Raw genomic sequence first — 20825 nt, 5'->3', positions numbered from 1 at the left:
ATCTGTCTCTCCTTGGTGTCCATCTGTCTCTCCTTGGTGTCCATCTGTCTCTCCTTGGTGTCCATCTGTCTCTCCTTGTCTCTCCTTGGTGTCCATCTGTCTCTCCTTGGTGTCCATCTGTCTCTCCTTGGTGTCCATCTGTCTCTCCTTGGTGTCCATCTGTCTCTCCTTGGTGTCCATCTGTCTCTCCTTGTCTCTCCTTGGTGTCCATCTGTCTCTCCTTCTGTCTCTCCTTGGTGTCCATCTGTCTCTCCTTGGTGTCCTCCTTGGTGTCCATCTGTCTCTCCTTGGTGTCTATCTGTCTCTCCTTGGTGTCCATCTGTCTCTCCTTGGTGTCCATCTGTCTCTCCTTGGTGTCCATCTGTCTCTCCTTGTCTCTCCTTGGTGTCCATCTGTCTCTCCTTGTCTCTCCTTGGTGTCCATCTGTCTCTCCTTGGTGTCCATCTGTCTCTCCTTGGTGTTCATCTGTCTCTCCTTGGTGTCCATCTGTCTCTCCTTGTCTCTCCTTGGTGTCCATCTGTCTCTCCTTGTCTCTCCTTGGTGTCCATCTGTCTCTCCTTGTCTCTCCTTGGTGTTCATCTGTCTCTCCTTGGTGTCCATCTGTCTCTCCTTGTCTCTCCTTGGTGTCCATCTGTCTCTCCTTGGTGTCCATCTGTCTCTCCTTGGTGTCCATCTGTCTCTCCTTGGTGTCCATCTGTCTCTCCTTGTCTCTCCTTGGTGTCCATCTGTCTCTCCTTGGTGTCCATCTGTCTCTCCTTGTCTCTCCTTGGTGTCCATCTGTCTCTCCTTGGTGTCCATCTGTCTCTCCTTGGTGTCCATCTGTCTCTCCTTGGTGTCCATCTGTCTCTCCTTGTCTCTCCTTGGTGTCCATCTGTCTCTCCTTGGTGTCCATCTGGCTCTCCTTGGTGTCCATCTGTCTCTCCTTGGTGTCCATCTGTCTCTCCTTGTCTCTCCTTGGTGTCCATCTGTCTCTCCTTGTCTCTCCTTGGTGTTCATCTGTCTCTCCTTGTCTCTCCTTGGTGTCCATCTGTCTCTCCTTGGTGTCCATCTGTCTCTCCTTGTCTCTCCTTGGTGTTCATCTGTCTCTCCTTGGTGTCCATCTGTCTCTCCTTGTCTCTCCTTGGTGTCCATCTGTCTCTCCTTGGTGTCCATCTGTCTCTCCTTGGTGTCCATCTGTCTCTCCTTGGTGTCCATCTGTCTCTCCTTGTCTCTCCTTGGTGTCCATCTGTCTCTCCTTGGTGTCCATCTGTCTCTCCTTGTCTCTCCTTGGTGTCCATCTGTCTCTCCTTGTCTCTCCTTGGTGTCCATCTGTCTCTCCTTGTCTCTCCTTGGTGTCCATCTGTCTCTCCTTGGTGTCCATCTGTCTCTCCTTGGTGTCCATCTGTCTCTCCTTGTCTCTCCTTGGTGTCCATCTGTCTCTCCTTGTCTCTCCTTGGTGTTCATCTGTCTCTCCTTGTCTCTCCTTGGTGTCCATCTGTCTCTCCTTGGTGTCCATCTGTCTCTCCTTGTCTCTCCTTGGTGTTCATCTGTCTCTCCTTGGTGTCCATCTGTCTCTCCTTGTCTCTCCTTGGTGTCCATCTGTCTCTCCTTGGTGTCCATCTGTCTCTCCTTGGTGTCCATCTGTCTCTCCTTGTCTCTCCTTGGTGTCCATCTGTCTCTCCTTGGTGTCCATCTGTCTCTCCTTGGTGTCCATCTGTCTCTCCTTGGTGTCCATCTGTCTCTCCTTGTCTCTCCTTGGTGTCCATCTGTCTCTCCTTGGTGTCCATCTGTCTCTCCTTGGTGTCCATCTGTCTCTCCTTGGTGTCCATCTGTCTCTCCTTGGTGTCCATCTGTCTCTCCTTGTCTCTCCTTGGTGTCCATCTGTCTCTCCTTGGTGTCCATCTGTCTCTCCTTGGTGTCCATCTGTCTCTCCTTGGTGTCCATCTGTCTCTCCTTGTCTCTCCTTGGTGTCCATCTGTCTCTCCTTGGTGTCCATCTGTCTCTCCTTGGTGTCCATCTGTCTCTCCTTGGTGTCCATCTGTCTCTCCTTGGTGTCCATCTGTCTCTCCTTGTCTCTCCTTGGTGTCCATCTGTCTCTCCTTCTGTCTCTCCTTGGTGTCCATCTGTCTCTCCTTGGTGTCCTCCTTGGTGTCCATCTGTCTCTCCTTGGTGTCTATCTGTCTCTCCTTGGTGTCCATCTGTCTCTCCTTGGTGTCCATCTGTCTCTCCTTGTCTCTCCTTGGTGTCCATCTGTCTCTCCTTGGTGTCCATCTGTCTCTCCTTCTGTCTCTCCTTGGTGTCCATCTGTCTCTCCTTGGTGTCCTCCTTGGTGTCCATCTGTCTCTCCTTGGTGTCCATCTGTCTCTCCTTGGTGTCCATCTGTCTCTCCTTGTCTCTCCTTGGTGTCCATCTGTCTCTCCTTGTCTCTCCTTGGTGTCCATCTGTCTCTCCTTGTCTCTCCTTGGTGTCCATCTGTCTCTCCTTGGTGTCCATCTGTCTCTCCTTGTCTCTCCTTGGTGTCCATCTGTCTCTCCTTGGTGTCCATCTGTCTCTCCTTGTCTCTCCTTGGTGTCCATCTGTCTCTCCTTGGTGTCCATCTGTCTCTCCTTGGTGTCCATCTGTCTCTCCTTGTCTCTCCTTGGTGTCCATCTGTCTCCTTGGTGTCCATCTGTCTCTCCTTGGTGTCCATCTGTCTCTCCTTGGTGTCCATCTGTCTCTCCTTGTCTCTCCTTGGTGTCCATCTGTCTCTCCTTGGTGTCCATCTGTCTCTCCTTGGTGTCCATCTGTCTCTCCTTGGTGTCCATCTGTCTCTCCTTGGTGTCCATCTGTCTCTCCTTGTCTCTCCTTGGTGTCCATCTGTCTCTCCTTGGTGTCCATCTGTCTCTCCTTGGTGTCCATCTGTCTCTCCTTGGTGTCCATCTGTCTCTCCTTGTCTCTCCTTGGTGTCCATCTGTCTCTCCTTGGTGTCCATCTGTCTCTCCTTGGTGTCCATCTGTCTCTCCTTGGTGTCCATCTGTCTCTCCTTGGTGTCCATCTGTCTCTCCTTGTCTCTCCTTGGTGTCCATCTGTCTCTCCTTCTGTCTCTCCTTGGTGTCCATCTGTCTCTCCTTGGTGTCCTCCTTGGTGTCCATCTGTCTCTCCTTGGTGTCTATCTGTCTCTCCTTGGTGTCCATCTGTCTCTCCTTGGTGTCCATCTGTCTCTCCTTGGTGTCCATCTGTCTCTCCTTGTCTCTCCTTGGTGTCCATCTGTCTCTCCTTGTCTCTCCTTGGTGTCCATCTGTCTCTTCTTGGTGTCCATCTGTCTCTCCTTGGTGTTCATCTGTCTCTCCTTGGTGTCCATCTGTCTCTCCTTGTCTCTCCTTGGTGTCCATCTGTCTCTCCTTGTCTCTCCTTGGTGTCCATCTGTCTCTCCTTGTCTCTCCTTGGTGTTCATCTGTCTCTCCTTGGTGTCCATCTGTCTCTCCTTGTCTCTCCTTGGTGTCCATCTGTCTCTCCTTGGTGTCCATCTGTCTCTCCTTGGTGTCCATCTGTCTCTCCTTGGTGTCCATCTGTCTCTCCTTGTCTCTCCTTGGTGTCCATCTGTCTCTCCTTGTCTCTCCTTGGTGTCCATCTGTCTCTCCTTGTCTCTCCTTGGTGTCCATCTGTCTCTCCTTGGTGTCCATCTGTCTCTCCTTGGTGTCCATCTGTCTCTCCTTGGTGTCCATCTGTCTCTCCTTGTCTCTCCTTGGTGTCCATCTGTCTCTCCTTGGTGTCCATCTGGCTCTCCTTGGTGTCCATCTGTCTCTCCTTTGTGTCCATCTGTCTCTCCTTGTCTCTCCTTGGTGTCCATCTGTCTCTCCTTGTCTCTCCTTGGTGTTCATCTGTCTCTCCTTGTCTCTCCTTGGTGTCCATCTGTCTCTCCTTGGTGTCCATCTGTCTCTCCTTGTCTCTCCTTGGTGTTCATCTGTCTCTCCTTGGTGTCCATCTGTCTCTCCTTGTCTCTCCTTGGTGTCCATCTGTCTCTCCTTGGTGTCCATCTGTCTCTCCTTGGTGTCCATCTGTCTCTCCTTGGTGTCCATCTGTCTCTCCTTGTCTCTCCTTGGTGTCCATCTGTCTCTCCTTGGTGTCCATCTGTCTCTCCTTGTCTCTCCTTGGTGTCCATCTGTCTCTCCTTGTCTCTCCTTGGTGTCCATCTGTCTCTCCTTGTCTCTCCTTGGTGTCCATCTGTCTCTCCTTGGTGTCCATCTGTCTCTCCTTGGTGTCCATCTGTCTCTCCTTGTCTCTCCTTGGTGTCCATCTGTCTCTCCTTGTCTCTCCTTGGTGTTCATCTGTCTCTCCTTGTCTCTCCTTGGTGTCCATCTGTCTCTCCTTGGTGTCCATCTGTCTCTCCTTGTCTCTCCTTGGTGTTCATCTGTCTCTCCTTGGTGTCCATCTGTCTCTCCTTGTCTCTCCTTGGTGTCCATCTGTCTCTCCTTGGTGTCCATCTGTCTCTCCTTGGTGTCCATCTGTCTCTCCTTGTCTCTCCTTGGTGTCCATCTGTCTCTCCTTGGTGTCCATCTGTCTCTCATTGGTGTCCATCTGTCTCTCCTTGGTGTCCATCTGTCTCTCCTTGTCTCTCCTTGGTGTCCATCTGTCTCTCCTTGGTGTCCATCTGTCTCTCCTTGGTGTCCATCTGTCTCTCCTTGGTGTCCATCTGTCTCTCCTTGGTGTCCATCTGTCTCTCCTTGTCTCTCCTTGGTGTCCATCTGTCTCTCCTTGGTGTCCATCTGTCTCTCCTTGGTGTCCATCTGTCTCTCCTTGGTGTCCATCTGTCTCTCCTTGTCTCTCCTTGGTGTCCATCTGTCTCTCCTTGGTGTCCATCTGTCTCTCCTTGGTGTCCATCTGTCTCTCCTTGGTGTCCATCTGTCTCTCCTTGGTGTCCATCTGTCTCTCCTTGTCTCTCCTTGGTGTCCATCTGTCTCTCCTTCTGTCTCTCCTTGGTGTCCATCTGTCTCTCCTTGGTGTCCTCCTTGGTGTCCATCTGTCTCTCCTTGGTGTCTATCTGTCTCTCCTTGGTGTCCATCTGTCTCTCCTTGGTGTCCATCTGTCTCTCCTTGTCTCTCCTTGGTGTCCATCTGTCTCTCCTTGGTGTCCATCTGTCTCTCCTTCTGTCTCTCCTTGGTGTCCATCTGTCTCTCCTTGGTGTCCTCCTTGGTGTCCATCTGTCTCTCCTTGGTGTCTATCTGTCTCTCCTTGGTGTCCATCTGTCTCTCCTTGGTGTCCATCTGTCTCTCCTTGTCTCTCCTTGGTGTCCATCTGTCTCTCCTTGGTGTCCATCTGTCTCTCCTTGGTGTCCATCTGTCTCTCCTTGTCTCTCCTTGGTGTCCATCTGTCTCTCCTTGGTGTCCATCTGTCTCTCCTTGGTGTCCATCTGTCTCTCCTTGGTGTCTATCTGTCTCTCCTTGTCTCTCCTTGGTGTCCATCTGTCTCTCCTTGGTGTCCATCTGTCTCTCCTTGGTGTTCATCTGTCTCTCCTTGGTGTCCATCTGTCTCTCCTTGGTGTCCATCTGTCTCTCCTTGGTGTCCATCTGTCTCTCCTTGTCTCTCCTTGGTGTCCATCTGTCTCCTTGGTGTCCATCTGTCTCTCCTTGGTGTCCATCTGTCTCTCCTTGGTGTCCATCTGTCTCTCCTTGTCTCTCCTTGGTGTCCATCTGTCTCTCCTTGGTGTCCATCTGTCTCTCCTTGGTGTCCATCTGTCTCTCCTTGGTGTCCATCTGTCTCTCCTTGGTGTCCATCTGTCTCTCCTTGTCTCTCCTTGGTGTCCATCTGTCTCTCCTTGGCTCTCCTTGGTGTCCATCTGTCTCTCCTTGGTGTCCATCTGTCTCTCCTTGGTGTCCATCTGTCTCTCCTTGGTGTCCATCTGTCTCTCCTTGTCTCTCCTTGGTGTCCATCTGTCTCTCCTTGGTGTCCATCTGTCTCTCCTTGGTGTCCATCTGTCTCTCCTTGTCTCTCCTTGGTGTCCATCTGTCTCTCCTTGGTGTCCATCTGTCTCTCCTTGGTGTCCATCTGTCTCTCCTTGGTGTCCATCTGTCTCTCCTTGGTGTCCATCTGTCTCTCCTTGTCTCTCCTTGGTGTCCATCTGTCTCTCCTTGGTGTCCATCTGTCTCTCCTTGGTGTCCATCTGTCTCTCCTTGGTGTCCATCTGTCTCTCCTTGGTGTCCATCTGTCTCTCCTTGGTGTTCATCTGTCTCTCCTTGGTGTCCATCTGTCTCTCCTTGTCTCTCCTTGGTGTCCATCTGTCTCTCCTTGGTGTCCATCTGTCTCTCCTTGGTGTCCATCTGTCTCTCCTTGGTGTCCATCTGTCTCTCCTTGGTGTCCATCTGTCTCTCCTTGGTGTCTATCTGTCTCTCCTTGGTGTCCATCTGTCTCTCCTTGGTGTCCATCTGTCTCTCCTTGTCTCTCCTTGGTGTCCATCTGTCTCTCCTTGGTGTCCATCTGTCTCTCCTTGGTGTCCATCTGTCTCTCCTTGGTGTCCATCTGTCTCTCCTTGTCTCTCCTTGGTGTCCATCTGTCTCTCCTTGGTGTCCATCTGTCTCTCCTTGGTGTCCATCTGTCTCTCCTTGTCTCTCCTTGGTGTCCATCTGTCTCTCCTTGGCTCTCCTTGGTGTCCATCTGTCTCTCCTTGGTGTCCATCTGTCTCTCCTTGGTGTCCATCTGTCTCTCCTTGGTGTCCATCTGTCTCTCCTTGGTGTCCATCTGTCTCTCCTTGTCTCTCCTTGGTGTCCATCTGTCTCTCCTTGGTGTCCATCTGTCTCTCCTTGGTGTCCATCTGTCTCTCCTTGTCTCTCCTTGGTGTTCATCTGTCTCTCCTTGGTGTCCATCTGTCTCTCCTTGTCTCTCCTTGGTGTCCATCTGTCTCTCCTTGGTGTCCATCTGTCTCTCCTTGGTGTCCATCTGTCTCTCCTTGTCTCTCCTTGGTGTTCATCTGTCTCTCCTTGGTGTCCATCTGTCTCTCCTTGTCTCTCCTTGGTGTCCATCTGTCTCTCCTTGGTGTCCATCTGTCTCTCCTTGGTGTCCATCTGTCTCTCCTTGTCTCTCCTTGGTGTCCATCTGTCTCTCCTTGTCTCTCCTTGGTGTCCATCTGTCTCTCCTTGGTGTCCATCTGTCTCTCCTTGGTGTCCATCTGTCTCTCCTTGTCTCTCCTTGGTGTCCATCTGTCTCTCCTTGGTGTCCATCTGTCTCTCCTTGGTGTCCATCTGTCTCTCCTTGGTGTCCATCTGTCTCTCCTTGGTGTCCATCTGTCTCTCCTTGGTGTCCATCTGTCTCTCCTTGTCTCTCCTTGGTGTCCATCTGTCTCTCCTTGGCTCTCCTTGGTGTCCATCTGTCTCTCCTTGGTGTCCATCTGTCTCTCCTTGGTGTCCATCTGTCTCTCCTTGGTGTCCATCTGTCTCTCCTTGTCTCTCCTTGGTGTCCATCTGTCTCTCCTTGGTGTCCATCTGTCTCTCCTTGGTGTCCATCTGTCTCTCCTTGTCTCTCCTTGGTGTCCATCTGTCTCTCCTTGGTGTCCATCTGTCTCTCCTTGGTGTCCATCTGTCTCTCCTTGGTGTCCATCTGGCTCTCCTTGGTGTCCATCTGTCTCTCCTTGGTGTCCATCTGTCTCTCCTTGTCTCTCCTTGGTGTCCATCTGTCTCTCCTTGGTGTCCATCTGTCTCTCCTTGGTGTCCATCTGTCTCTCCTTGGTGTCCATCTGTCTCTCCTTGTCTCTCCTTGGTGTCCATCTGTCTCTCCTTGGTGTCCATCTGTCTCTCCTTGGTGTCCATCTGTCTCTCCTTGGTGTCCATCTGTCTCTCCTTGGTGTCCATCTGTCTCTCCTTGGTGTCCATCTGTCTCTCCTTGGTGTCCATCTGTCTCTCCTTGTCTCTCCTTGGTGTCCATCTTCTCTCCTTGGTGTCCATCTGTCTCTCCTTGGTGTCCATCTGTCTCTCCTTGGCTCTCCTTGGTGTCCATCTGTCTCTCCTTGTCTCTCCTTGGTGTCCATCTGTCTCTCCTTGTCTCTCCTTGGTGCCCATCTGTCTCTCCTTGGTGTCCATCTGTCTCTCCTTGTCTCTCCTTGGTGTCCATCTGTCTCTCCTTGGTGTCCATCTGTCTCTCCTTGGTGTCCATCTGTCTCTCCTTGTCTCTCCTTGGTGTCCATCTGTCTCTCCTTGGTGTCCATCTGTCTCTCCTTGTCTCTCCTTGGTGTCCATCTGTCTCTCCTTGGTGTCCATCTGTCTCTCCTTGGTGTCCATCTGTCTCTCCTTGGTGTCTATCTGTCTCTCCTTGGTGTCCATCTGTCTCTCCTTGTCTCTCCTTGGTGTCCATCTGTCTCTCCTTGTCTCTCCTTGGTGTCCATCTGTCTCTCCTTGGTGTCCATCTGTCTCTCCTTGTCTCTCCTTGGTGTCCATTTGTCTCTCCTTGGTGTCCATCTGTCTCTCCTTGGTGTCCATCTGTCTCTCCTTGTCTCTCCTTGGTGTCCATCTGTCTCTCCTTGGTGTCCATCTGTCTCTCCTTGGTGTCCATCTGTCTCTCCTTGGTGTCCATCTGTCTCTCCTTGGTGTCCATATGTCTCTCCTTGTCTCTCCTTGGTGTCCATCTGTCTCTCCTTGGTGTCCATCTGTCTCTCCTTGTCTCTCCTTGGTGTTCATCTGTCTCTCCTTGTCTCTCCTTGGTGTCCATCTGTCTCTCCTTGTCTCTCCTTGGTGTCCATCTGTCTCTCCTTGGTGTCCATCTGTCTCTCCTTGGTGTTCATCTGTCTCTCCTTGTCTCTCCTTGGTGTCCATCTGTCTCTCCTTGGCTCTCCTTGGTGTCCATCTGTCTCTCCTTGGTGTCTATCTGTCTCTCCTTGGCTCTCTTTGGTGTCCATCTGTCTCTCCTTGGTGTCCATCTGTCTCTCCTTGGTGTCCATCTGTCTCTCCTTGGTGTCCATCTGTCTCTCCTTGGCTCTCCTTGGTGTCCATCTGTCTCTCCTTGGTGTCCATCTGTCTCTCCTTGGTGTCCATCTGTCTCTCCTTGTCTCTCCTTGGTGTCCATCTGTCTCTCCTTGGTGTCCATCTGTCTCTCCTTGGCTCTCCTTGGTGTCCATCTGTCTCTCCTTGTCTCTCCTTGGTGTCCATCTGTCTCTCCTTGGTGTCCATCTGTCTCTCCTTGTCTCTCCTTGGTGTCCATCTGTCTCTCCTTGTCTCTCCTTGGTGTCCATCTGTCTCTCCTTGGTGTCAATCTGTCTCTCCTTGGTGTCCATCTGTCTCTCCTTGGTGTCCATCTGTCTCTCCTTGGTGTCCATCTGTCTCTCCTTGGTGTCCATCTGTCTCTCCTTGGTGTCCATCTGTCTCTCCTTGGTGTCCATCTGTCTCTCCTTGTCTCTCCTTGGTGTCCATCTGTCTCTCCTTGGTGTCCATCTGTCTCTCCTTGGTGTCCATCTGTCTCTCCTTGGTGTCCATCTGTCTCTCCTTGGTGTCCATCTGTCTCTCCTTGGTGTCCATCTGTCTCTCCTTGTCTCTCCTTGGTGTCCATCTGTCTCTCCTTGTCTCTCCTTGGTGTCCATCTGTCTCTCCTTGTCTCTCCTTGGTGTCCATCTGTCTCTCCTTGGTGTCCATCTGTCTCTCCTTGGTGTCCATCTGTCTCTTGGTGTCCATCTGTCTCTCCTTGGTGTCCATCTGTCTCTCCTTGGTGTCCATCTGTCTCTCCTTGGTGTCCATCTGTCTCTCCTTGGTGTCCATCTGTCTCTCCTTGTCTCTCCTTGGTGTCCATCTGTCTCTCCTTGTCTCTCCTTGGTGTCCATCTGTCTCTCCTTGGTGTCCCTCTGTCTCTCCTTGTCTCTCCTTGGTGTCCATCTGTCTCTCCTTTGTGTCCATCTGTCTCTCCTTGGTGTCCATCTGTCTCTCCTTGGTGTCCATCTGTCTCTCCTTGGTGTCCATCTGTCTCTCCTTGGTGTCCATCTGTCTCTCCTTGTCTCTCCTTGGTGTCCATCTGTCTCTCCTTGTCTCTCCTTGGTGTCCATCTGTCTCTCCTTGTCTCTCCTTGGTGTCCATCTGTCTCTCCTTTGTGTCCATCTGTCTCTCCTTGGTGTCCATCTGTCTCTCCTTGGTGTCCATCTGTCTCTCCTTGGTGTCCATCTGTCTCTCCTTGTCTCTCCTTGGTGTCCATCTGTCTCTCCTTGTCTCTCCTTGGTGTCCATCTGTCTCTCCTTGGTGTCCATCTGTCTCTCCTTTGTGTCCATCTGTCTCTCCTTGTCTCTCCTTGGTGTCCATCTGTCTCTCCTTGGTGTCCATCTGTCTCTCCTTGTCTCTCCTTGGTGTCCATCTGTCTCTCCTTGGTGTCCATCTGTCTCTCCTTGGTGTCCATCTGTCTCTCCTTGGTGTCCATCTGTCTCTCCTTGTCTCTCCTTGGTGTCCATCTGTCTCTCCTTGTCTCTCCTTGGTGTCCATCTGTCTCCCCTTGGTGTCCATCTGTCTCTCCTTGGTGTCCATCTGTCTCTCCTTGGTGTCCATCTGTCTCTCCTTGGTGTCCATCTGTCTCTCCTTGTCTCTCCTTTGTGTCCATCTGTCTCTCCTTGGTGTCCATCTGTCTCTCCTTGGTGTTCATCTGTCTCTCCTTGTCTCTCCTTGGTGTCCATCTGTCTCTCCTTGTCTCTCCTTGGTGTCCATCTGTCTCTCCTTGGTGTCCATCTGTCTCTCCTTGGTGTCCATCTGTCTCTCCTTGGTGTTCATCTGTCTCCCCTTGTCTCTCCTTGGTGTCCATCTGTCTCTCCTTGGTGTTCATCTGTCTCTCCTTGGTGTCCATCTGTCTCTCCTTGGTGTCCATCTGTCTCTCCTTGGTGTCCATCTGTCTCTCCTTGTCTCTCCTTGGTGTCCATCTGTCTCTCCTTGGTGTCCATCTGTCTCTCCTTGGTGTCCATCTGTCTCTCCTTGGTGTCCATCTGTCTCTCCTTGTCTCTCCTTGGTGTCCATCTGTCTCTCCTTGGTGTCCATCTGTCTCTCCTTGGTGTCCATCTGTCTCTCCTTGGTGTCCATCTGTCTCTCCTTGGTGTTCATCTGTCTCTCCTTGGTGTCCATCTGTCTCTCCTTGTCTCTCCTTGGTGTCCATCTGTCTCTCCTTGGTGTCCATCTGTCTCTCCTTGTCTCTCCTTGGTGTCCATCTGTCTCTCCTTGGTGTCCATCTGTCTCTCCTTGGTGTCCATCTGTCTCTCCTTGTCTCTCCTTGGTGTCCATCTGTCTCTCCTTGGTGTCCATCTGTCTCTCCTTGGTGTTCATCTGTCTCTCCTTGGTGTCCATCTGTCTCTCCTTGTCTCTCCTTGGTGTCCATCTGTCTCTCCTTGGTGTCTATCTGTCTCTCTTTGGTGTCCATCTGTCTCTCCTTGTCTCTCCTTGGTGTCCATCTGTCTCTCCTTGGTGTCAATCTGTCTCTCCTTGGTGTCCATCTGTCTCTCCTTGTCTCTCCTTGGTGTCCATCTGTCTCTCCTTGGTGTCCATCTGTCTCTCCTTGTCTCTCCTTGGTGTCCATCTGTCTCTCCTTGTCTCTCCTTGGTGTCCATCTGTCTCTCCTTGGTGTCCATCTGTCTCTCCTTGGTGTCCATCTGTCTCTCCTTGGTGTCCATCTGGCTCTCCTTGGTGTCCATCTGTCTCTCCTTGGTGTCCATCTGTCTCTCCTTGGTGTCCATCTGTCTCTCCTTGGTGTCCATCTGTCTCTCCTTGGTGTCCATCTGTCTCTCCTTGGTGTCCATCTGTCTCTCCTTGGTGTCCATCTGTCTCTCCTTGGTGTCCATCTGTCTCTCCTTGGTGTCCATCTGTCTCTCCTTGGTGTCCATCTGTCTCTCCTTGTCTCTCCTTGGTGTCCATCTGTCTCTCCTTGGTGTCCATCTGTCTCTCCTTGTCTCTCCTTGGTGTCCATCTGTCTCTCCTTGGTGTCCATCTGTCTCTCCTTGTCTCTCCTTGGTGTCCATCTGTCTCTCCTTGGTGTCCATCTGTCTCTCCTTGTCTCTCCTTGGTGTCCATCTGTCTCTCCTTGTCTCTCCTTGGTGTCCATCTGTCTCTCCTTGTCTCTCCTTGGTGTCCATCTGTCTCTCCTTGTCTCTCCTTGGTGTCCATCTGTCTCTCCTTGTCTCTCCTTGGTGTCCATCTGTCTCTCCTTGTCTCTCCTTGGTGTCCATCTGTCTCTCCTTGTCTCTCCTTGGTGTCCATCTGTCTCTCCTTGTCTCTCCTTGGTGTCCATCTGTCTCTCCTTGTCTCTCCTTGGTGTCCATCTGTCTCTCCTTGTCTCTCCTTGGTGTCCATCTGTCTCTCCTTGGTGTCCATCTGTCTCTCCTTGGTGTCCATCTGTCTCTCCTTGGTGTCCATCTGTCTCTCCTTGGTGTCCATCTGTCTCTTCTTGGTGTCCATCTGTCTCTCCTTGGTGTCCATCTGTCTCTCCTTGGTGTCCATCTGTCTCTCCTTGGTGTCCATCTGTCTCTCCTTGGTGTCCATCTGTCTCTCCTTGGTGTTCATCTGTCTCTCCTTGGTGTCCATCTGTCTCTCCTTGGTGTTCAACTTTCTCTCCTTGGTGTCCATCTGTCTCTCCTTGTCTCTCCTTGGTGTCCATCTGTCTCTCCTTGTCTCTCCTTGGTGTCCATCTGTCTCTCCTTGTCTCTCCTTGGTGTCCATCTGTCTCTCCTTGTCTCTCCTTGGTGTCCATCTGTCTCTCCTTGTCTCTCCTTGGTGTCCATCTGTCTCTCCTTGTCTCTCCTTGGTGTCCATCTGTCTCTCCTTGTCTCTCCTTGGTGTCCATCTGTCTCTCCTTGTCTCTCCTTGGTGTCCATCTGTCTCTCCTTGGTGTCCATCTGTCTCTCCTTGGTGTCCATCTGTCTCTCCTTGGTGTCCATCTGTCTCTCCTTGGTGTCCATCTGTCTCTCCTTGGTGTCCATCTGTCTCTCCTTGGTGTCCATCTGTCTCTCCTTGGTGTCCATCTGTCTCTCCTTGGTGTCCATCTGTCTCTCCTTGGTGTTCATCTGTCTCTCCTTGGTGTCCATCTGTCTCTCCTTGGTGTTCAACTTTCTCTCCTTGGTGTCCATCTGTCTCTCAGTGACTGTAGAGTTGTTGCTCGCTACACTGGAACCCCTCTTTTAAATCAGAGAAAATAAGGTCTTAAAATGGGGGTAAATTTGCAGTGATTGTGAACAGAATTTTTAGAAATCAGGGTCTTAGAAGAGAGGGAGTCTTAAGATGGGGGGTCTTAAAAAGGGGATTCCATGGTACTCATTGGCATATATTTTACTTGGCCATCAGTCCATTGCTAATTCTGGATTCAGTCCTTAGAAAAATTGAGGTTATTTGTACCTCCCTGAGTCAGCTTTCTGTGCCTGTGAGCATGATCAATGCTTTCAGACACAGTGGACTGAATTTCCCAGAGGCTTATGTGACCTAACACAACTTAAATCAAAACAACAAAAAATTTAAATCCTACAAAAAACACCTCCCATTGACTGGTACCGACAGGAGATGTTGGAGGTCATGACCTTGTACCATCTTTGTTGTTGTTTCAGACTTGTCAGTGCAGCTGCAGACCGGGGTGAACGTGCTGGTGACAGGGGACAGCGGGTGTGGCAAAACTTCCCTGCTGCGTGTCATCTCAGGCTTGTGGAGGCCTAGCAAGGGTACGTACCCAGACTGCTTGGCTGTGTGTTGGGTGGGCCTGTGAGTATTGCCTGCCAACTGCCATTACTGATGAGATATAAATCTTCATCATCAGTCCCCTGACTGTGACAATCGTCAGGGGGACGTGAGGGCAGAAGGGGCAGAAACCCGTCTCCAGGCTGTTGTGTTGAGGGCCGTTGACAGAGTTCAGGAAAGGTCATCTGTGATATACTCTGGTGAACAAAAACATCTTTTTTATCACTAGAGCATTGTGTGCATTCAAGCTGAAGTGTTGAGTTACATGATACAAAAATGTTGCACAGAAGTAGATTGACGTAAGTCATGTTGCACCGAAGTAGATTGACGTAAGTCATGTTGCACCGAAGTAGATTGACGTAAGTCATGTTGCACCGAAGTAGATTGAGGTAAGTCATGTTGCACCGAAGTAGATTGATGTAAGTCATGTTGCACCAAAGTAGATTGACGTAAGTCATGTTGCACCGAAGTAGATTGAGGTAAGTCATGTTGCACCGAAGTAGATTGACGTAAGTCATGATGCACCGAAGTAGATTGACGTAAGTCATGTTGCACCGAAGTAGTTTGACGTAAGTCATGTTGCACCGAAGTAGATTGACGTAAGTCATGTTGCACCGAAGTAGATTGAGGTAAGTCATGTTGCACCAAAGTAGATTGACGTAAGTCATGTTGCACCGAAGTAGATTGACGTAAGTCATGATGCACCGAAGTAGATTGACGTAAGTCATGTTGCACCGAAGTAGTTTGACGTAAGTCATGTTGCACCGAAGTAGATTGACGTAAGTCATGTTGCACCGAAGTAGATTGATGTAAGTCATGTTGCACCGAAGTAGATTGACGTAAGTCATGTTGCACCGAAGTAGATTGAGGTAAGTCATGTTGCACCGAAGTAGATGGACGTAAGTCATGTTGCACCGAAGTAGATTGACGTAAGTCATGTTGCACCGAAGTAGATTGAGGTAAGTCATGTTGCACCAAAGTAGATTGACGTAAGTCATGTTGCACCGAAGTAGATTGACGTAAGTCATGTTGCACCGAAGTAGATTGAGGTAAGTCATGTTGCACCGAAGTAGATTGAGGTAAGTCATGTTGCACCGAAGTAGATTGACGTAAGTCATGTTGCACCGAAGTAGATTGACGTAAGTCATGTTGCACCGAAGTAGATTGAGGTAAGTCATGTTGCACCAAAGTAGATTGACGTAAGTCATGTTGCACCGAAGTAGATGGAAGTAAGTCATGTTGCACCGAAGTAGATGGAAGTAAGTCATGTTGCACCAAAGTAGATTGACGTAAGTCATGTTGCACCGAAGTAGATTGAAGTAAGTCATGATGCACCGAAGTAGATTGACGTAAGTCATGTTGCACCGAAGTAGATTGAGGTAAGTCATGTTGCACCGAAGTAGATTGACGTAAGTCATGTTGCACCGAAGTAGATTGACGTAAGTCATGTTGCACCGAAGTAGATTGAGGTAAGTCATGTTGCACCAAAGTAGATTGACGTAAGTCATGTTGCACCGAAGTAGATTGACGTAAGTCATGTTGCACCGAAGTAGATTGAAGTAAGTCATGTTGCACCGAAGTAGATTGAGGTAAGTCATGTTGCAAGTTGATTGATGGATGTCTTGTTGTCTGCAGGTCGTGTCAACAAGCTGGTGGCACAGGGACCATCAGGAGTACTCTACCTGCCACAGAAACCTTACCTCACTAATGGCTCCTTACGAGATCAGGTGAGACCAACTCTTACTTCTACATTCAAACCTGTCTTAAACAAACACTCGAGGGACGATATAATATACAAGTGGTTGCAACGGAACGGTGAATTTTATAGGGTAAAAAAATTGTCGGGGGTCCTTTGACAGGATAATTGTACATGCATTTTCACCATACTTGCCAATGATTACATGATTATGAATATAAGGTGAACCAAAACATACGCAGCTGTATCAGACAACTTATGTCCTTTGTTTTGATTTCAGATTCTGTTCCCATGCACAGAGGCTGAAGTTGTGCCCGGTAAGGCATTTCCTTCATTCTCAAGTTTAGGTCTGAGCATTAACGAGAGCACTTATCTCTCACAGGCCCACTTATCTTCTTCTTCTCGTCGATCAAACTTGCACACAAATGATATTGTCAGATCACAGGCCCAATTATAAATAGCTCGTTCTGTAGCGACGCCGGCTTCAAAACCAGTTGTCGCTATCGGTGTGGGTTTAGATCCCCACGTTCGGCGAGGGATTTATTTCCCAGAGTCAACTTTGTGCAGACTCTCCTTGGTGTCCTAACAACCCCCTGTGCACGATAAAGAACCCAAGTTGACAGCGAAAGTCTCAGGCCATGGAAACATGAATACACGCATGCAGGGAAAAAAAAGAACAAAAGTGGTAGCACCGTACTGTGTGGCTGCTTGCTTTCCTCATCCTTATCCCAAATGATGTGACAAAAGATAGATACTTGGTCGGTTGGGTGGAAGATTGGGTGGAAGGTTGGGTGGAAGATTGAGTGGAAGATTGGGTGGAAGGTTGGGTGGAAGGTTGGGTGGAAAATTGGGTGGAAGATTGGGTGGAAGATTGGGTAGAAGGTTGGGTGGAAGATTGGGTGGAAGGTTGGGTGGAAGATTGGGTGGAAGATTGGGTGGGTTGACACCAATGGGGAGCTTAGTGTCCTCTCTTGTTAATACCTTCGATATTTGATTCAGTCAATATGTAGAGAATATTAATATGTAACAAAACAAACAAACAAATTATATTTTGTACTGCATGTGCCTTCAGTTGTAACACTTCAGTTGAAATAGATGCAAACTGAAAACTGACTCAGAGCCGAGTCTTGACTCTTGTTCAGAAAACACAAGTTACACTATAGTCACTAAACAATGTATGACGCTATACCAGATGACGACAAAATGCATGGTACAAAACACAAGTTATGGTGTTGTCAATAACCAATGTATGACACTACACAAGTTATGGTGTTGTCACTGACCAATGTATGACGCTACACCAGATGACGACAAGATGCACGAGTACTTGTCCCTGGTGGGTCTGGACCAGCTGCTGGAGAGACTGGGGGGACTGGACGTGGACCTGGACTGGAACTGGTAAATAGTGCACACCATAGCTGAGGTGCACAGGAAAGTTACCACCCCGATGGGAGCCAGCTGCGGAGCCGGATTGGTTGAAATCACACACCAACTTGAGTTTGAACCAATCCGACCCTGCAGCGGGCTCTGGTTAGGGTGGTAGCTTTCTCTTGCACCTCAGCCCATGATACTACTGCTAGGTCCTATTCTCTGCCTTACTTTCTTTCTGCCTTTTACACTCCATCTTATTTGTTAAAGTCTGCAAGCCTACCTGTCAATCCATATACAATTTCAGTGTCAAGTTTTGCCATGGGAAGAAAACTTATTTTGAGTATACAGTACAATCAAACCTGTCTATTACACGTACCAAACGGACCTGTCTATTACACGTACCAAGCGGACCGCCAAAAAGAGGGTGTTATAGACAGGTGGTTGGTGTGGAAAGGTGAATTAAGTAAAAGAAAACTCCTGGGATTGTCATGGGCAGTTGGTCACTTTCGAGAGGTGGTCTCAAGGGAAGGTTTATATTCAACAAATATGGTACCAGTACATGTAGCACTAAGAATAAGTCCGTACCACTTGACAATTTTGGTCAAGTTTGCTTGCTCAGGTACTAAAACTTTGTTCAGGTACTGCACTGTTAATTTTGATAGATTTATTATCTCATTGTACTATTAAAGCTGAACACTTTAATGGGGTTTGCGGGTACCCCTACGGTTTTTAGCACATTATTGGTATACTAATTTTGTGCTAAGTCTATGATATAAATGTACTAAACGTACCAAAGTATACTACAAATGTGCCAGGGACAACCATTGGCACATTTCTAGCACATACCACATACGTACCAACAGTGTACTAATTATGCGCTACATGTAGCACATTTGTGGTATACTAGATTTCGGTAAGGGTTGTTTTCACCATTGAAAGTCAGCTTACCGTGTTGTATTGACCAGGTATGATGAGCTGTCTCCGGGTGAGATGCAGAGGTTGTCCTTTGTCCGACTCTTCTTCCACAAGCCTCGTTTCGCAAGTAAGTCACCATGCTTTCATCCTGGGTAGTCACGTGCACACAGGCACACCTCATGCACAGGGTACACAACTGGAGACTAGTGAAAATGGGTGTCCGCGTCCACGTTTTGAAGGTGACCGCTTAAGAGTGTGTAATTATTGTTTAAAAACAATCTGTGCCCAGCAAATAATAATAATAATAATGATTATTTATACGCGCACACCTTCCCAAAGGGAAGCTCGTGGCGTTTACAAGGCGCTTCATGCATACACTTCATGCAAATCTATCTGTACATGTCCAGTATCCGCTCACGCTGTGGGGCGTACATTGCAGAGCCTGGTGTAGTTGTGCTTTCCAGTGTCACTGTGGTATTCAACATAGCTGTGTGTTGACAGTACAGACCCCCACCCCCACCCCCCACCCCCCACCCCCCTGAAGAGTGGTGCTGCAGACACTCTCTAATGGGCATAATTATGTTTCTGCTAAGTGCTATCTTAAAGGTCCTTGTCTACATTTTTATACCGAAATCGCCATTTGACCATGAAAATACAGAGTCTATTATCTACAAATATCAACAATACACCCCCTTTCGATCAGGAAAGACGAAGCCAGTGTAGCCGTTTGAAAATTCATTGTAGTATTACAGCGTAGTACTCATAGTAGGATATCCTTATTTGGAAAATGCCAAGCGCAAAACTCCTCTCAAATCCCGTGCATTTCGTGCGTTTAAAAAAAAAAGCGTGGACAGCGCTCCAGTGTCAAACTGTTGCTGCATAGTGACATGAATTTGATTGGTCAGTATTTTTAGGCAAAGCACATGTTCTCAGCAAACAGAAAACAAAATATTGGAAGCGTGAGTCACGCTACCCAAAAATAACATCTTTTTTTACATATATTTTTTTTTCTATAACTTTTTTCCCCATGGTTCATTCATCATCTGACATAACTTTTTAGCGAAATTTAACCATAAGATTATTGAAAAAAAGCAAAAATGTAGACGACCACCTTTAACAAAGTTATTAGAAATGAATACTCTTGCATGAACTAGCATAAATGCGGATGTGCGAACACATTTTAGACAATGCTACACTTAAACACCATTTGCTACACTGAAAATTCCCAAACATTCTCAATGTGAGGCTTTACAAGGTCTGTCTTGAGTGTAGCTGGTTGTGTGTGTGATCAGTGCTGGATGAGGCCACCAGCCAGGTGAGCCAGGAGATGGAGTCTTTGCTGTACAACACCTGTACTGGCATGCACATCACGCTGCTCAGCGTCGGCCATCGCGACAGCATCCGCCAGTTCCATCACATGATGCTCCACTTTGACGGCACGGGGAGCTGGACGTTAACACCCACACACTCTGGTGACCATGGTGACAGTGGTAGTGGTGGAGGGGATGGAGGTGTGGTCAGCGAGGGGGCAGGGTTGGACAGTCAACATGTTCAGCTCAGTGGGGTGCAAGCCTCCCACAGTGAAAGTTAGACCAAGGTAATTATTGAAAATACTTGCATTGAGAGAGGTTTTTATCCATTATTGTTATTATACACCTGTCTGGGAACACCTCCACGCGGAGGGATTTTGCGGCCAGCGCAGCAAAGAGAAAGAGGGAAATTGTTCTCGGGCTCGCGCGGCAGCAAGCACTATGTCTCTTTACTGTATTGTGAGAAATGTGTATGTGTGTGTATGTGTGTATTGTTTGTGTGTGTGTTGTTTGTGTGTGCCCGCATGTGTGTTTGCACGCTTGTGTGTGTGCAATTTTGAGACATATTTGTTTTGTGTTCAAAATGTGCCAGAGATTATTATGTCCTGTGTTCATACATATGATGTGAAAGACAGTATTCCAGACAGTGCAATGTCAGTTTCAGTTACAGCAGTCCCTACCTGTGTTAAAATACACAGTATATGTTGATGACTCTACACGTTGCAATCATTCTTTACAATGCTGAAAGCCAGGGTATATACTGCATTTAGATGACCAAAGCTGGCCACATTGTTTACCATGTATAAAGCCATTTATTATGTGTTGAGGACCACTTGTTTGTGAGTTGTGAGATGTTGTTTTCGTGTCAAATTTGTATCACCCTCAAAGACTTGTCTCCTGAAAGAGTGTTGACACAAGGCACGTGTGAAACCAGTACATATTGTGTTTTTTTAACTGTGAACCTGATGCATTTATTCCATGTCCATGGCTTGCTGTTTCTGTAGCATGGCAAACTGGTGCCATTCCAGTGCCTTAAGCATGTAGTCTGCACACTGCTTTACTGCTGTTTGGAATTAAAAATAAAAAAGAATGATCTCTTGTCTGTTTGTGACTTTTTGTACTCTTTTATGATAATCCATCAAAGTGGTTGTGGTTGTGGTTGGTTGGTTTTGGTTTTGGTTTGTTTGTATTTGGTGGTTTTTTACATTTAGTCAAGTTTTGACTAAATGTTTTAACATAGAGGGGGGAATCGAGACGAGGGTCGTGGTGTATGTGTGTGTGTCTGTCTGTCTGTGTGTGTGTGTAGAGCGATTCAGACTAAACTACTGGACCGATCTTCATGAAACTTGACATGAGAGATCCTGAGTATGGTATCTCCAGATTGTTTTTTCATTTTTTTGATAAATGTCTTTGATGACGTCATATCCGGCTTTTCGTGAAAGTTGAGGCGGCACTGTCACGCTCTCATTTTTCAACCAAATTGGTTGAAATTTTGGTCAAGTAATCTTCGACGAAGCCCGGACTTTGGTATTGCATTTCAGCTTGGAGGCTTAAAATGTAATTAATGAGTTTGCTCATTAAAGTTGTCATTAGAATCGATTTTTCGCAAACAGATTTAAAATTGATTGCATCGTATTCTTCATCACATTCTGAATCTAAAAATATATACATATGTCATGTTTACTCTTAAAATGTGATCATAATTAACGAAAATAGATTAATTAGTCTTACGATTAAAATTTAAGAAATCGATCCAAAAAGGATTTCATCTTATTCTTTATCATTTCCTGATTCCAAAAACATATAGATATGATAGGCTGTATTCAAAACAAGCTCAGAAAGTTAACAAGAATACAGAAAAGCGCGCTTTCCTGCTTAGCACAATACGCCACCGCGCTAATCTGGCGTGTCAATATC

General features: G+C 48.3%; 1 protein-coding gene across 4 annotated transcripts in view; it reads left to right on the top strand.

Annotated features, from left to right (window-relative positions):
• The window catches only part of LOC138952080 (lysosomal cobalamin transporter ABCD4-like), a 47077-nt gene extending 27080 nt beyond the window's left edge, over positions 1–19997 (top strand). For all 4 annotated transcript variants that reach the window (XM_070323667.1, XM_070323666.1, XM_070323665.1 and 1 more), the window contains 6 exons: positions 13490–13600; positions 15252–15343; positions 15593–15629; positions 16617–16710; positions 17649–17725; positions 18891–19997. In XM_070323667.1, the coding sequence (XP_070179768.1) occupies positions 13490–13600; positions 15252–15343; positions 15593–15629; positions 16617–16710; positions 17649–17725; positions 18891–19189 (710 nt within the window). In that variant the 3' untranslated portion in view covers positions 19190–19997. The remainder of the gene's footprint in view (positions 1–13489; positions 13601–15251; positions 15344–15592; positions 15630–16616; positions 16711–17648; positions 17726–18890) is intronic.
• The last annotated feature ends 828 nt before the right edge of the window (positions 19998–20825 follow it).

This window comes from Littorina saxatilis, linkage group LG17 (assembly GCF_037325665.1).
Source record: "Littorina saxatilis isolate snail1 linkage group LG17, US_GU_Lsax_2.0, whole genome shotgun sequence".
Taxonomy (NCBI): domain Eukaryota; kingdom Metazoa; phylum Mollusca; class Gastropoda; order Littorinimorpha; family Littorinidae; genus Littorina; species Littorina saxatilis.
Note: the sequence above shows the minus strand (reverse complement) of the source record. Positions and strands in the feature narration are given on the sequence as shown.